Source organism: Prorops nasuta, unplaced genomic scaffold (assembly GCF_024137725.1).
Source record: "Prorops nasuta isolate Cenicafe-Biocafe unplaced genomic scaffold, Cenicafe_Pnas_1.2 PNAS00021, whole genome shotgun sequence".
NCBI lineage: Eukaryota > Metazoa > Arthropoda > Insecta > Hymenoptera > Bethylidae > Prorops > Prorops nasuta.
Window position 1 is genome coordinate 3,533,655 of NW_027116818.1, and position 16,988 is coordinate 3,550,642.

At 38.7% G+C, this 16,988-nt stretch overlaps 3 protein-coding genes across 6 annotated transcripts in view; 2 read left to right on the forward strand and 1 right to left on the reverse strand.

Moving 5' to 3' along the window:
- The first annotated feature begins 18 nt into the window (after window positions 1-18).
- LOC136781162 (leucine-rich repeat-containing protein 15-like) lies at window positions 19-3,513 on the forward strand. 3 transcript variants are annotated; one of them, XM_066739939.1, is made up of 7 exons: window positions 19-521; window positions 611-761; window positions 820-891; window positions 1,616-1,759; window positions 1,819-2,206; window positions 2,285-2,544; window positions 2,672-3,513. In XM_066739939.1, the coding sequence occupies exons 1-7, from the start codon at window positions 326-328 to the stop codon at window positions 3,123-3,125; spliced, it is 1,665 nt and encodes a 554-aa protein (XP_066596036.1). In that variant the 5' UTR covers window positions 19-325; the 3' UTR covers window positions 3,126-3,513. The 3 variants fall into 3 exon arrangements, with proteins under 3 accessions (XP_066596036.1, XP_066596037.1, XP_066596035.1); XM_066739940.1 differs by having other exon boundaries at window positions 20-521; window positions 1,819-2,544; window positions 2,672-3,029; window positions 3,120-3,513; XM_066739938.1 differs by having other exon boundaries at window positions 109-521; window positions 1,819-2,544.
- Window positions 3,514-4,221: 708 nt separating this feature from the next.
- LOC136781163 (acidic amino acid decarboxylase GADL1) lies at window positions 4,222-7,480 on the forward strand. Its single transcript, XM_066739941.1, has 8 exons — window positions 4,222-4,465; window positions 5,213-5,397; window positions 5,752-6,046; window positions 6,165-6,353; window positions 6,420-6,484; window positions 6,577-6,766; window positions 6,872-7,041; window positions 7,109-7,480. The coding sequence occupies exons 1-8, from the start codon at window positions 4,340-4,342 to the stop codon at window positions 7,353-7,355; spliced, it is 1,467 nt and encodes a 488-aa protein (XP_066596038.1). The 5' UTR covers window positions 4,222-4,339; the 3' UTR covers window positions 7,356-7,480.
- Window positions 7,481-7,632: 152 nt separating this feature from the next.
- Window positions 7,633-16,988, reverse strand: part of Sema5c (Semaphorin 5c) — a 68,610-nt gene continuing 59,254 nt past the window's right edge. The window contains exons 4-16 of one of the 2 annotated variants that reach the window (XM_066739937.1): window positions 13,349-13,556; window positions 13,063-13,268; window positions 12,875-12,974; window positions 12,597-12,796; window positions 12,000-12,257; window positions 11,533-11,760; window positions 11,169-11,451; window positions 10,697-11,063; window positions 10,517-10,593; window positions 10,095-10,427; window positions 9,595-10,003; window positions 9,317-9,522; window positions 7,633-9,168 (exon numbers count right to left, since the gene is read on the reverse strand). In XM_066739937.1, coding sequence (XP_066596034.1) covers window positions 8,962-9,168; window positions 9,317-9,522; window positions 9,595-10,003; window positions 10,095-10,427; window positions 10,517-10,593; window positions 10,697-11,063; window positions 11,169-11,451; window positions 11,533-11,760; window positions 12,000-12,257; window positions 12,597-12,796; window positions 12,875-12,974; window positions 13,063-13,268; window positions 13,349-13,556 — 3,082 coding nt within the window. In that variant the 3' untranslated portion in view covers window positions 7,633-8,961. Of the gene's footprint in view, window positions 9,196-9,316; window positions 9,523-9,594; window positions 10,004-10,094; window positions 10,428-10,516; window positions 10,594-10,696; window positions 11,064-11,168; window positions 11,452-11,532; window positions 11,761-11,999; window positions 12,258-12,596; window positions 12,797-12,874; window positions 12,975-13,062; window positions 13,269-13,348; window positions 13,557-16,988 lie in introns of both variants that reach the window. The other variant, XM_066739936.1, reaches the window with a different exon arrangement.

Below are 16,988 nucleotides of genomic sequence, written 5' to 3' on the forward strand. Positions count from 1 at the left end.
TTATACATCGATCCTTTTCTCCTACGTGTTAATTATCGAAACGAACATACAGTAAATCTGTAGAATTATACATAATGAAATTAAAAATGATATGACTGAAGTGTGAATTGAAGAAAATTAGTTGTGGAAATCTTGGTGTATGCTGAGTGACGCGAATAAAAGTTTAGTCAGGCTATTAAAACGCATTGTCGAGCAATCTTGGATGTAACAACTGTTGTTTACTCGTCGAGTTAATAAACTCACTAATGAGGATGCGCTACTTGGGCTTCGCGAAGGATCCTATATCTGGATTTTGTCAGTGTCCAGCAAACGCTGGTGCCTCGCCATGGCGTCCCAAGTTATTCACGTACATAAATTGGTGTTTTGTGTTCTCCCACTATTAACTATATCCTTTGCTATGGATTGTTCGGATTTTCATCAGACTTGCTTAAATCTGTATCCCCAAGATTTTAATCTTATGGAAGAAATGGAGAGCAGAGTGTCCAGTTTGGAAAGAAGACTGAGGGCTGTTGAGCAACCAGGTGATTGTTATGAGGGAAATAATTAATTGGTTTATTTTGCAATTTTCAAATTTTAAAATATATATATTGATCATATCTTTGGGTATAAGTTTGGCAGATTGGTGGCAAAGAAGAGGACTGGGAAATTTGTGCCGATGGTCCTTGCAAATGCAGCCCAGAAACAAAATCACTTTCTTGCTGGAGATATGGTTTGTTGGATGTACCACCCTCTCAAATGGTTCCTCACGATATTTTAAAATTGTAAGTACATCTGTCTTTTGACTGTACAGAATGCTGATCGAATTTCCTAATATTTCAGAGATCTTGGAAGCAACGAACTCACGGCACTTCATCGAGATCTATTCTTACACATGACCAAATTAAATCATTTGTAAGTATCTACTCTATTTGCCAAGGACAAGCACGAGTCTGATGATAAAAAATGTTATAGTAGGGGAGACTGGTGTAAGTTTTAGAAAAAATAAGCAAAACCTTAAATATCTTGTAATATCTAGCAATTAGAGCTTTCGTTCAAGTTTCATTATTACTTGGTATTATTCTGGTAGGATATTCATATGTGAATTTTTTTGTATTATTTAGTTCGTAATGGTCGCAGCTTAAAATTATTAAATAATTGTCAGACAAAGTACAGTGGACCCTATATTTACAATAAACTAATGATTATATATATAAGTGAAATATAAAAAAAAATAATTGTATCTGAGAAATGAAAAATATATCATTAAAAAAGACGTTTCGCCATCGGCCATTGACAGTGGGGCTCGTCGCTTACAGGAAGTAGATTATTACTTTAAATGAGTAAATAAACAGGGCATATAATGCAGTGTCGGTTCTAACATCAAGTATTTTACAATTAACACCTTCTGTAATATTTTAAGATTCCATGTTTATACAAATAGGAAACTTATAATTATAGTAATAAATTTTAATTAAATAATGGTTCCAAGAATGACTTTTATAACATTAATTTTTAAAAATAAAAAAAAAACACAGAATATATAAAATACAGATGTGAAAAAACAAATTTTTTTACTTTGACACATCGGTCCCCTCTATTAAAAAGAAAACATTACAATAAACTTTCATGATTTCAGAGACCTGAGCAATAATTTCATTGATTATTTGCCACTGAATTTATTTTTCTCTCTGTATGGAGCTACCCACGTGAGACTGAGTAAGAATTTTTTGAAGGAGTTGCACCCGAATCAACTGCTGAGGATGCGAAATCTGAATATTCTGTGAGTGGGCTGAAAATGAAAACACAAGCAACTGATATTTGATAAAAACTTACTTTCAGTGACATCTCGTCCAACAGGCTTAGAACCTTACCAGACGGTCTATTTTTGACGAATAACAATCTAGCCCTATTGGACCTATCCGTTAATCACATTTACTCTCTGCCAGCTGGTGTCTTTCAAGGTTTAAAAAGCCTCGAAGAGTTGCTCCTGACGAACAATCGCATATCCACACTGCCAAACTCAATATTTCGCGAATGCAAGAAGCTGAAGTGTCTTCGACTGGACGATAATCGTATGAGGAAATTACCGGACGACTTGTTTACACCTCTGATAGAATTGAAGGAATTGAATTTAAGGGGAAATCAATTGAGCGAGGTAAACAGCAAATTACTAACACCCCTGAAAGAATTACTCACTTTGGATTTGTCGCAGAATAAAATAACTTATGTGAGTAGAACGAATGCACCACCAACTACTAAAATATTTCTTCAAGTTCACCTGTTGGAAGAAAAAATTAATTATCAGATCGACCAGTACGCATTCGAGCGATTGGAATCGTTGAAGGAGCTGCAGTTGGGACAGAATCACATTAAGAATCTTCCAGTTGGCTTGTTCGATGCAACGAAGGATCTGGATCGACTGAACGTTTACGGTAACAACGTGGAGAGTCTGTCCAAGATGGTTTTCCGGGGCCTCTGGAACCTGACGTCCCTCTTCTTGCACTCGAACCGTTTGAGAATCGTTCATCCCGAGGTTTTCAAAGATACTCCGAGTCTTCGTAAACTGTAATTACTCTAATTAGGCAGAATGACAATTTCAGGATACGATTATATTAGGGGTCGGTCACTGAGTATCTACAAGAGAGACTTTATATATACAAACTACATGGGTGTATATCGCACTTGTTTTCAGACAGCTCGAGGGCAACCACCTGACTTATTTACCCGCACGAATATTCGACGCTGTTCCACAAATCCAACAAGTGAGATTAGCGAGGAATCCATGGCACTGCGATTGCGGTACCGGCTATCTCGCGCTTTGGCTGCAGAGACGTTACTTGGCAATCACCGAGACTCCCAATCAGTCGAGGAACAATTCCAGTTTCTGGGATTTTGGAGCAGGGGCCGTATGCAGAAGCCCGTCGGTTTTCAATGGAAAACTTTTGCTACAACTGACCTTTCACGAGCTCTGCGAAGGTCAGTGGGCTTCCATGAAGGGGCTCGTTCCACGATTGCCTATAGATATCATTGGAGCAGCTGGCACTGGCTTGGTACCCCTTCCTCATATTTCTACTCTCTTTTATATTTCAAATCGCACAAGCGCATATATATATATCACTTATCGAAATTTCATTCCACAGGCATGAGTCTCAGGAACCACAAGACGATAAAATCTGTACTGAGGAATGTCTACTGATATATTGCACGAAATTAATTTAATAATTATAATAGAAAAAGGATTACAAGTTAGCGAATTAACCTACTTATTTTAATCTAATCGATGTATAGCCGTGGTGAAATAAAACTTATACAGACCAGTATATTTAATCTCGTCTGCTCTCTGTCGGGTCAAAGTTCAAACCGATCAGAGACTTTTATTCGCGTTACCGCGAAGAGACCACGTGGTGGTTCATATACGTGTCTTGGTTTTCGGTTTAAAAATGTGATTCTGGTAGCAAAAGGTAACGTGCTGGATATATGGGAACGAGGTGTCTTTCTAGTATATATACGAGTCCAAAAAGAGCATTCTCCTTGGTACTGGCGAACCAGTTAAGTAAGACGTAAAAGGAAAACTCTAGGAAAAGTCTAGGCACGTCCAAACTTTCGATTCTTTATAAAGAGCTGTTCTTCGCAATTTTCCTATCTCTGTCCAGTTTGTCAGTTTGTGTTTATGAATCGCGTTCAACCATGCGTGTAAGGAGAAAAATATTAATCGGTCAGTAGCACTCTGATAAACATTCAGTAAAACGCACACATATTCGAGTGCCAATTACTTACGCATAACCGTTTAGAAGCTGCTAATTATAACATTATCCGAATGTTCCTTTTGCCCCGATAAATCAGATGCATTAATGTCCTATCGTAATTAATAATTTCCTCGATCGACTCTTCGGTATTTTAACCGAGAGTTACCTAAACTTGTTCTATCTATTAATCTTCTATGAATAAAAATATAGAATAAATGTTAGATACTATATAGATATATAATACTTAATATTAAAATTGATCTATATCGAGCTATGTTATATTTATATAAAAAATAATCAGTCTATAAAATTGTAAGTATTGCAGATGACCCAATGCAGGAAGCGCGGGCTTCTGTTTATGTTTCCCTAATTTAATTAATATGCAGCAGCGTGAGTATAAGAAATATATTGCTGGATGCTCATTCATTGCGTCAGTGGGGCGTTACGAACGGTAAACACGAGTAAGCGATTCGCTAGTACGTAGCTGATGTGTCGAGAAGGAACGATAGTTCGGTCCAACCAACTCAACCAAACCTTGCTTAGCCGAGTGGGGAATCTACTGGCGCTCTCAAGACGGTCAACGCGTTCAACTTAATAGTAGTACTCTTCCCGCTATGGCTGCATCAGGTAGTGCCGAGATTTTCAGCCTCTTGGAGAGCCTTGTGCGTATTCTCAAAGAAGAAAAGGTTTTTGACCACGAGCAGCCAGTCGTCAATTTTGTTCATCCCACGGATCTCCGCGTAAGAACATAATTTAATTTTTATATACTCTATTGTAATTGTATATTAAATAATTTTGTAATCATCCCTTATTAGAATATATTCGATATTTTAGTTTCTATTGACAAAATATTCCTCTGACAGCACATGCAATAATATTGTTGTTTTCATTGAGCTACAAGCCCGGAAACTTTTGTGGAATCTTTTTTAATTACGCAAACTGATAATCTTCTATTATCGATGGAATTTTATACAATGCAGTTGACAAGCGTGTAAAAGTCAGTATTCTGCATGGGGCAGCCATCGAGGTCAATGTTTCTTACGGACAACATTAAAGTTTCGTAATCTAGAGGAAGTTTCCTCGGTCTTTCCATTCACGTAGTACATCAGTAATTTACTCGTGAAACTCGCTAACAATATAAACAAATAGCTTATGCAATATTTGTATTTGTGCTGCCCAGTTGGATTTTGTTATTATCGATAATAGAGACTGTGGACTTTGTTGTGTATAATAATGATCGACGCAGGGAAAATTATATTTGGTTCGTAGATATAGTGATTTATGTAGATTTTAGAAAATTAAATTATAAATAGAGCTCAAAAAACGAATTTTATTCAGCAATGGATACTGTTTAAGAAGTCATCATTAGTAATCATTTATTCATTTAATTTGATCCTTCCCTACGACTACTAGAACAAATTAAATTTCTTTAAACAGCAAATAAGTGTTTTATCCTATTAATTAAAATGAAAATTACTTTTACTAAGGAAAAATTATCGCTGCCATTGGAAGACGCCCCAGCCAGTAGCAAAGAAGTGGAGGATGCAATTCGTCAAATAATGCGTTATTCTGTGAAAACGTTCAGTCCTCATTTTCATAATCAACTCTATGCCGGAGTGGACGAGTACGGATTGGTGGGTGCCTGGCTCACGGAAATTTTCAATACCAGCCAGTAATTATTATTCCAATTTTATTATTACACCATAGATTTTTAGCGCCATATCCGTAGAGACTGGTGAATGAAACTATAATACATATTCCAATTGTAAAACGTTATGTATTTCACAATTTAACGATCCGTGACCTGACGTAACGTGGTAGTTATCGCGCGAACACAAAGCTTCGGTGGATCGTACGTGTGCAGATATCGCTGTAGCGTCAAGCATATCTTTATCCGACCTTTAGAGTGAAATTAAAAATGACTGGTTGAAAATTGTCTCTATCTACGAGTGTCTCGTTCCCGAAAATTTACAGCTTCCTCGTAGGGATCGACCAACAAATTTTCTCTCTTTCTATCTTTTCGTAGGTACACCTTCGAGGTAGCTCCAGTTTTCACTTTGTTGGAAAGAGAGGTGATTGAGAAAGGCCTCGAGCTTGTGAGGTATCCTCGTATGCCAGAAGCTGATGGAATTCTCAGTCCTGGTGGTAGTATGTCAAATATGTACGCGATGGTCTTGGCAAGGTTCCGCGTACTTCCGGATATTAAACAAAAAGGACTCTCGGGTCAACCTCCTTTGGTTTGCTTCTCCAGTGAGGGTGGCCATTACTCCATCGTTAAAGGAGCCCATTGGCTCGGTATTGGAACCGAGAATGTCATCAAGGTAATAACAGCAGTTTCCTCTTATTCAAAAACAATCATGATTGTTATAGACAGTGTTGATTGAAATTTTTGGTATAAAAATTTAAGTGTAAAAGAAAGAAAACAAACCTGATGTTTAGGTGAAATCGGACGATTTGGGTCGCATGGAACCAGCGGCTTTAAAAGTGGCGATCATCGAGGCAAAGAAAAAAGGACAACTACCGTTCTTCGTGAATGCCACTTCCGGTACCACGGTTCTTGGAGCTTTCGACCCATTAACGGAAATCTCTGCAATCTGCAGGGAGCAGGGACTCTGGCTTCACGTAGACGTTCGTACAAGTATGAGAGAATAGTGATTCTGGGACCGACGTAATTTGAACAGAAAAATTTTACAGGCTTGCTTGGGTGGTACCTTGTTGCTCTCGGATAAATACAGGGATCGCTTAAAGGGCATTGAACTGTTAGTGAAAATTACATTTTTTTTCTTTTCAATTCTTATGGAATTTGTGAATAATTTCTTCTTATATTTCATTGATCTCCATCGCGTTTCAGATCAGACTCTGTGGCCTGGAATCCACATAAAATGCTGGGTGCCCCTTTCCAGTGCTCCCTCTTCCTCGTTAAAGGTAAGAATGTCCTGCATCAGGCCAATTGTGCAGGTGCTCGATATCTCTTCCAGCAAGATAAATTTTATGACGTCTCTTGGGATACTGGTGATAAAAGTATACAATGTGGAAGAAAAGTAAGTGAACGTAATGTTATACTCTTATTGTTCTGTTTTTTATTTCTTCTTAAACATATGGTATCTTTATGATCCGAAACAATGGTCTTTTTTCTCTTCGATAAGACGGATGGTATGAAATTCTGGCTAATGTGGAAAGCACGTGGTACCAGTGGACTGAGAAGATCGGTCGACGTAGCTATGGGAGAGGCTGTGTATTTTTATAAAAGAATAAAAAACAGAGAAGGATTCAGATTAGTCTTACCGCAATTCGAGAGCTGCAATATTTGCTTTTGGTGAGAAAATGTTAGAGCACATTTATTTTTTGGATGTGGAAATTATAATTATGATTCATGTAATTAGGTATATTCCTCCGAGTATGAGAAATCAAAAGGAGACTGATGACTGGTGGCAGAATATTTACAATGTCACTAGAAAAATAAAGGAGAAAATGATTATTGATGGTTCAGTTATGATTGGTTATGCTCCCTTAAGCCATAAAAATTTGGGCAATTTCTTCCGTATGGTCATCACTTGTCAACCACCACCTACCCATTCTTCCATGGACTTCGCAATCGAGCAAATCGAGAAACTCGGTAAAGACCTGTAACAGCTATTAACATTGTATTTTTTTTTATAAATTTCTTTACTCTAAAATAATTTGAATAGAAAAATATTGGAAAAGGGGTATTGTCTTTATTAAAAAAAAAAAATAAATTGCTCATTATTTCATAAGCGCAGCGAGTAAATCATTACTATTTGCTTGTATACAATTCTTAATTACAAAGTCCTTCCACGCTAGAGGCTTACGATACCAAATTGTTAAATCCTTACTTGCAAATATGATTGCTCCATTAGTATATGACTTACTAAAAAAAAGTAATTTGATTCTGTTAAACGAGAATAGTGAGAAAAAAGAGTAAAAGTTACGTTACTTGTAGCAAAATATCATGAGCAACCGTATTGCTAGCATTATTCTGTCATGATTATAGTATTATACTTTTCGCTGTATAATAGAAATTGAAATAAAAATTAATGTTTTTAATTTATAATAAAAGTACATTATCCTTGGAAGACATAAATTTTCTTTACGACTTCTCGATTATAAATCTTCTTGATTCGTTTACCCACTACGCAAATCACCAGTCTTTTCACACTAGTTTGCGCACAGGTGACTTATGGACGCAGCTCAATGTGAGCCAATAAAAGCGCAAATACAGCGCATTTCCCATTAAACGAGCACGTACTCGACTACGTTTTACAAAAAGAAAGAAAATATATCTATTTACAAGTTCTCCGTATCATGGCACTACATAATTCAATTTAAAGTCAAAGTTACTTTTCGTTCGGTGTACAAGCATTAATTCCTCAGTCGTATTGTTTCTATGTACAATGTTACATATACCGTTCTTTCTCGGTCGCAGTCGTTTCCTACAACAAAGACTTTACAAATGCTCACAGTAATCTCTCTGGACCCTTAACAACTTATATAAACTTCTTAACAAAATACAATGTGTTGTAAATATGACAATCGTGTGATACATGCTTACTTGTATGATACTTTATACAAATGCGTGTGTGGTCCAAATGCCCAAGCGTGAGCAGATTTTTGTTTACTTGTCGCGTACATATAAATCTTGTTTCTTCTCTCCTATAAATATTTACACGTAAAAACAAGAATAAACTTTCATAAATTTTCCATATTAAAAACAACCACCTGAACTCGTCAACACCTTACTTTGCCCAATGTGCGCAAATTATATGCAACATTTTGATGAACTCATGCATGATTCATGTACAATATACTAACGATAAAAAAATGAATTGGCTCTGGATGATTCTATTATATCACAATTTGCTGTTCGTCATTTTTTTTTGTTTACTTTCTATTAAATTATAAAATTCTCAGCTCCATCATTGAGCAATGTTTCAAAAATCTCGTCATAATTACCTTGGCAAAAAATTGCCTTTGTATATCGAACAAATATTTTAGGCAGAAATTTTACAGTATAATTAAGTAGATATTCGCGCTGTACGAGTCGTCATTTTCAGCCTATGGTCCCATTTGTTATTCAGCATACCTGGGATTAAATTTCACGAATATTTCAAAGCGAGTAATCTGTCGTGCATTTAACTTCACAGAACGCTTGAAATATTCTTACGTGTTTTTACCCAAAGTTTTTAATACTATTCACTAGAATGATATTGAAGTCTGTTCAGTAATATTTGTCTTGATCGAGATCAGCGCGAATGTGTTGATGAGCGTGACTGTTACGCTTTAAGGTGGCAGATTCATACTCGAGGCCCTTCGTATAGAGTTTAGGACTACCGAGGCCATTGACATTAGGATTGTTTTTTGCAGAGCGCAATGTTCCATTGCCATTGGTGCTGCCAGAAAAGCTTGGTTGTCGTTTGGCATTCACCTTTGGAATACAAAATTTGTAATCAATCTGTACAAAAAAAAAAAGAAAATGGTAGAATGAAAAAAAAATACAGAAAAAAATTAACGATGAAAACCAACCGTGCAGATTAAGTGAAATTAAAATGAATAAAACGTCTACTGCTGCTCACCTCTTTCAATGGAACAGTAACATAAGGATTCTGCTTGCTTATGTAATGCGGGCTTCCAGGAATGCGGGGTTTGCGGCGTTTTAGATAAAGGAAGCATGCGACTCCGGTGACAGCGAGGCCTAATAGAAAACTGGCGAGGCAGCCCAAAACCACTGCACTTACAGAAACTTCCGCAGTCTGAATGTTTGATGGTAACGCGTTGATATCTAGAAGAGATCGAGTCAATTAGGTTCAATTCGTCGCTATGCACGAACCATACAATTGTTTTCAAGACTAACCATTATCTATCATGCAATCAGGCAGGCAATCACGCGTTTCTCGACTGGATCCCTGGCAAAGCCCGTTTCCATGCTGCAAACAGATCCGTTTGCGATGTTGCTGATGGTCTCCATCGCACGGTGTCCAGCGAGACCAGCTTTCCCAACCAGCCAGTGATTCACAACTGGGCATTTCGCAGGCCTCTCTAACCAATCTAGGGCCTTCGCATCCTTCGGAGCCTAAACATTCCCTGGTCCTTTTCCTGAAGCCTACGCCACACGATACCGAGCACTCCGACCAATCGGTCCAACACGACCACTGGCCCTCTGCCATACCATTTTCGTTCCCAGTGGTGCGACATTGATGCAAATTACACATTCTCGACTGCACACTTTGTCCATCGCAGAGAGGAACTTCGCACTTTCTGGCCTGATGGAAAACAAAGAGTTACAAATTTAAACCATAGCTTCTTCTCGAGAATTACAGAATTTAATAAAAATGCCAAAGGTCTTCTGCTTACTCTGCTTTGAGAGCCTCCGCCACATGGTTGATCACAAGGACTCCAAGATGTCCATTCACCCCATCCATTGTCCGTAGTAGAGTCCAAAAAGCTATTTACATTGCTACCACCTCTCAAGCAAGATCCGTCGTTTCTACAATAGCGTTCTTCCTCCTTGGCGAGCTGTACTCTGACACTCGACGGATCGTCAGTTTGTGCTCTACAGCTGAACCTGAAGCGTTTCTCCACATAACCGAGATTTCCGTTCTGTAGTGTTGCGTTTACCGCTAGCCACGGAGTCCAAGCGGAAAATCTCTTCGTCTCTCCACACGAATGAGTGTTGCATTCTTCCATCTAAAAATTTATTCCGGTTATCTCGTTTCGTTTTTTTTTCTTTTACATCAAGCAAAACATAAGCATTCTGATGTTATCCTTCACTCTACCTGTATGTCACTTCCCAAACATTCGGAGCTTCCTTTTCTAGACGGACTCTCGCAAGTTCTACGTCTGACGCGAATTCCTGTTGAACGAAAGGAGAATTAACATATTTTTCTTGTTTTATAGTCTAGGCAATCATAAAATATAAGTTATGTTTTGGAGGATTATTGGCATAATACAAGTACCTCCATTGCAAGCTCTCGAACACTCGCTCCACACCCCCCACGAAGTCCATTGACCAGTTTGCGGTGGAGGAGTGACCTTGGCGGGTGTGGGACAAGGTGGCAAGTCAATGCACATGATTTCATCGTGATCGTGGCCGACGCAAACACGACCACCGAACGCTGGTGTGGGATTGGTGCAGGTACGTCTCCTTGTTTTCATTGCGAAGCCACAGCTTTGCGAACACGCGGACCACGCTGACCAAGATGTCCAACCGCCATGGACCGTGCAATTTGTCACTTTGACCCGTGCACCGACACAACCAGATCCTCCATGCTGCGGTGGTGGATTGTTACACTCTCTCGTCTGACACTGGCACATATCAGTCGTCTGAAAATTTATTACATTTTTAATTTCATAAAAATATATTTAAAATTGTACGATTACCCTTCCCTATATAAACACATACTAGTGATTTGTACAGTTTGAACGAACCTCGTGATCGGAATGAGGATGTTGATGAGCATAAGAGTGGCCATTTTGATCGGCTCCTGCATGCTGACAAGGAGACCAATGACTCCAGGCGCTCCAGCCACCATCCACTGGATCGGTGAGCACTGGACACTTGATCACTTCCTGGTGCCAGTGATTTGCCAGGTAATTTTGTTTCGGTGCTGGCGCGCAAGTCATGAGGTGCTCGTTCCATCCACAGTAGGGATCTTGAGCGTTCAAGCAAGATTGCCTATTCCGATGACGATGACATTGAACAGCTGGAATTCTAAAATCATTTGTGTTCCCTGGTATTAATAGACAGTTTAAATCATACCAAACTATTTTACAATATAGAAAGCTTCGTTACCTCAAAAGACCAACTTCCATCCCAACGTACAAACTTTGCGTGTCCTTGAGGAATTGCAGGCTCATTGGTGGTGAAGGCAGCACACCCCATATTTCAACAATGCAGGTATCCTGGGTTCTCGGTAGTACCGAGATCTTCTTGATTAATCCCTCAGCTGTGGCCACGTAAAGCACAGTAGCGCCACGATGTAATTTCGTCGGTGTAACATCTACCGCGATATGGGTGAACCTTTCGGAGTAACACGATGAAATTCGCATTTGTTATATATATATTAAACTTTATATAGGTACCATTTGTTATTAAGTAAGACACTAACGAGGAGAAAGTGAATATAAATCAGAGATTTATTAACAATAGGAATGAGAAAGCGCTAATGCTCTTGCTAATGCGAAAATAATAGCCCAAGGCTTAAAATAATGTTTGCACGATTACTGCCTCATAATCGTGAGATCAATATTCTTGTTCACCTTTCGAGAGTCGTCGTGTGGAGAGGTTCGAGTGTCGTACTCTGAACGGCATCGTCCATCAGTTGATACCGCTGATTATCCATAATCTGATGAGGAGCAGCACTCGATAGTGGACCGCAATGCTGCCTGTTTTGATGAGGAACTGGTCTCCTTTCCCATGCAGCGCCCGAGTTTTCCTGATGCTTGAAAGGCCCGTTAAAACTGTCGGTAATGGCTGACATATTGAAGGCGCAGATTGCCGAGCCAGCTATGCTATTACTGTGAAGAGCAATAGATTCGATTAGCTGAAAATTCTGAGCATTCTCTTGCCAATAACACATGCAACGTTTAGTATTCTTTATTCCTATATAATTATATCTGCTATGGTTTCGACCAAGCGAAAGGGAAATCCTCGTGCAAATTTTAAGAATGCTCACTTTGACCAAGAAAAGTTTTCACCATTCCTCGTTTATGCGTCCTAGTCAGCGTTAAACAAGTTTTAATTATTACAAACACCGATTTTGCTTGTTGATATCGTTCAAGTATGAAGGTAAGAAGACGAAGAGGATTTAAATATTAATTTCCATTATTCCCTGATTAATTAATCGAGATACTAACATTGGAGTGGTGAAAGTAGCATAGATGATGCCTTCTTCAGGATGATAAGCGGCGCCCTGGATCTCGTCGTAGTAAAAGGGGAATTCACCCGGAATCGAACAGTTTAGTCTTGCTTTACTGAAAGTCGTCCACACGTCCTTCATCATGATTTGTCCACCTCCGTCATTTTTACAAACTCTTGCGATTCTCGAGTAAATTTTCTGTCAAACACCAACGTTCATTATTAAATCATTTGCAATTACTCAAGCCTTCCGTGTTATAATTAACCATGCAATTACCTTGCCACAGTTTATGTACTCCACAGCTGACTCACGGAACAAGAAATAAACGTGGTCCTCGGTTTCAAAACTACCGACAAATTGTGGGTCGTTCAGCCACCTACGAAATATCACAAAATTAGTAGAGGAATTAAAATTTACATAATAGACAATAATGTACATAAAATCATTAATTAACGAAAACTAACTTTGAGTCGTATTGATGAGTTCTCAAGTTCGGAGTGGAGAGAGTTCTATAAATGGCAGGGTCAGCTCCTGAAAAATCTGTAGGAGCTCCAGCAAAGAGACCTCCCGATGGTCCTCTTGCCAGTAGAGCTGTGACGTTGGCGCGTGGATTATAAGGACACATCGCAACTCCCGCCATTTCACTGGTAACCATACTGATGTTTTCAATCTACGGTCAAACCACAGATCATTAATTAACTTCTTAGATTTATGAGTATGAAACTCTATAAAGAACAAAATATAAAATACCTTTCGCCACGTGCACCAGGGGCTGAAGGCGTAAGTGCCACAGGTGAAAAGACTCTTTCCATTGCTGAGTAAGACCTTGATATAATTATGGCAATCTTCGGAGCTCTGGCCTTTGTTCTGACACGTGTCAGTTTTCTCTCTCGGTGCAGGCCAATAGGCATGTTCCAACGCTTCCAGCGACGTTAAAGTCAATCGATAAAGGTTGTCCCTAAAAATAAAAAAAATAAAAATTTAACAAACTATAACATTAAATACTTATTTTACATATTAATTTCACCATACATGAAAAATTCACTTTCGACGATGCACAATTTGTATGACTTTTTGTGATAAAAAAGAAAAAGAAATCCTAACAGGTGTGTGTACCTGAGCCATCTGGCAATTAAAGGAATATAAAGAGAAATAGAAGAAAGCGCGGTCTCGTGAATTTCAAGGGAATCAGTCAGACGAATCTGCAACTTAATCACTGACTTCCGTTGAAGAGCCGGAAGCAGGTGAGACGAAGGGACAGGTGAGTCAGCAGAATTGGCCCTATCTTTTCTATGGCTTCGTGCCAAAAATTTGCAAGGGTGCATTTTTATCAGCTGTTTGGCAAATTGTGCATAAAAATCTGCCAAGGGAACGATTGATCGAAGGAAAGATTGAGAAGTTTAGCGTATACATCGAGAGCGTCCGAAGATCGTCGATCGTGGAGGATTTGAGGGAATATCATCGGGTTTATTAATGTGCGAGTACACCGTACGATGTTTGGTTTGACAGAGTGGCTACGGTTTGCTTGCGTTCAAATCGAAAACTCCTCGGGCGACATTCCACAGCAGCAACCCACTTGACTTCGACTCTTGAGTGGCATGTACTAAACTGCTCGCGCGCGCGAATCCCGTTTGACCCCCCCCCCCCCCTTCCTTCCAATATACATTCGTCAAACTAACCCACGTCTTCCTATACGATCGATCTGGATCACTAAAATATTCCTCCTGTTCATCGATACAATCGCTCTGTACCAATTCTCACGATTGGAATCGATACAACGAAAGAAGTAACAAATATACTTAATTTTTGCATTTTTTTATTAATATTTCTACCTCGACATCGAGTGGAAAGCTCGACAAGTAAATTCCACGAAAAATTGTGCAATCTTTAAAAACGTTTATCCAGAGCGTTTAATCAATAATGATAAGCGCTCTACAAATCATAATAATGAACGTATGCGAGGGCATGCATTAATTATGGGATTTTTTCGTTGAGAAAAATGGCGTTCCATGCGCGGTAAGAGCCTAAAGGCGTAAATCGTAGCGGAGAGCGTCGCGGTGCTAGGCGTCTCGCTCACAAAAATCGTGAATCGCCGAGCGTAAACGGCGCCTACGTGGGCGCCCGTCGTCTCGGCGGCGGCGCGGCGCTGGCGATAGTTTCGAGCCGGAATAATTATAATATAAGTAGAAAATATAAGCGTACCATGTGGTTACTTGCCAATTAATAAACGCGTATAAAGCCTAACTGTGTACCTTGCAACTTGTACAGCAACGAATCACGAAAGTTAATATTTGGAATTCCTTAAAAATATTTTTTTTTGTTTTATTCAAGTTAGATATTTTTACCCTTTTATTTAATTTATTTTGGAAATTCGAATCGGCTGGGTCGATCAATTTCAAGAGTTTTTGGATACATTATTTGTTACGATATATTATAAAACAAGAGTGTGTACAATTATATAGTAGAGTAGCCACACAGCTTGAACTTATTGTTTCGAGTGGACATATTGAATGAGATTACAACATCCTACTCAGCGAGGAGTAAATTCCGTTTGGCCTCATCCAGAGCGACGATATTTTCTCGCTCTATCCTCCCTATTATACACTCGTATTTCATCTCGTCCCACCCACCACCGAGGCAATCATTAAGCTATCTTTCTTCCTTACTCGCATCATGGCCCAATTATAATTTATTCTCTTGAAAATTCATTTATTACACGCAGCATTTGCACAATTTACCATAATCGTCGACGTATAATATTACGAATCATCTTTTAATGGCGAATTCCACTTTTTCTTATCACCAGTCTTATACAGGGTGTTTCGTTTAATTCATTCCAACACGTGCACACGAAACTTCATTTATTTTCGTTTCGATAAAAGATACCAGTTTATTACGTAACATCTTTTTGGATCTAAATAGAAAGTACTTTCAAAAAGGACGTGTTATGACAAAAATTCATATCTCTTATGTTTACGAAGGTAAGTGAATTTTTATACGTCCACGTACTGGAGCGAATTAAACGAAAGATCCTTTGCACTTACCACGCGAGATAAATCAAACCAATGGGGACAATATGGAAAAAGCGTGGCTCGTATTTCATCGAAATATCACGTGACTAAAAATGGCTTTGAGAGAGCGTGAGAACTGTATTACACCTCGCGGGATGATAAGTTACCGTGTAATAAAGAAGGATGGGGGAGAGAGGATGTATAAATAAAAATTCACGAAGCGACTGCATCAGGCTATGGCGTGTATCTCTCCGATAGTAAAGAGTGTACATAATATAATTATATATAGGTTTTTATTTAATCACACATACATATACAAACACGTTACGAGCAAGGCGACGTTAATTAACATAAGAGACTTTCACTGCTTTCATAATCCTTGATAACCCTGTTAGAGCAATTAGATTAACGAGTATGAAGGGGGGGGGGGGGGATTGTCACAAAAGTGATCGATTCTCCTTTTTGGATTTATCTCACGGTCACTACGATGGATGCTCTGCATATATAGACAATGTCTTATATCACCGACTCGGAGTCTGAATTATGGATCATCCCGACATGACGCAGTGGGCACAGATCAATATCGCCTTGCCCCATTCGTTCGCGACGTTCGAAAATTCGCCAATGGAATGAATAGTGGTTTTGTATGAAAAAGAAAAAACAAGTGAAGAAGAAGAAGGAAAAAATTTGAAACGAAGGGAGATTTAATCGATCGTTGATGGATTATGATCGTGTTATAATTAGGTGAATTTTTTATTATTATTGACAAGGCCGAGTGATAAATGGTACATGCGTGTGTCTATCATATATATATATATATATATTTTCAGTATATAAGGAATAGATATATCGCTGTTATCCCAGCTTCTTACAAGCAACTAGCCCTGGATACCAGTTACCCACGTGTCCTTTCAAAAATAGCCAACTTGCAAAGTCCCATTTTATCAGACGATCCTAGAATGGCCGTCCAATCTGTCGATATAATATATATGTGTGTGTATATATATACACCTCGCAACCTGTCAGCACCGGGAATACTTGATAAGCTTTTATCCATTGACGCCAAGCTGCTCGTGCTAGGAAATTAAGTAGTCAAGCCATCACGCCAGGTTTCCATTATGCATGTAACATATCAAATATTTAATCTATTTATAAACTGTCGCTCTTTCTCTCTTTCTCTCTTGCATTAGCGGATTTTATAGCTAAAGGAATTATGTATATATAAATTAATACTATATACTAAACTATATAGTACCAGCTCTGCCTCTGGTAATCCTCTATTTTTTGCGAAATCTGTGTTCCTCCTCACGAGTACATCGTTTCTATAATTTATTCTCATAATCATTCTTTTTTCTTCCCTTAATCCACATGCGAATCTC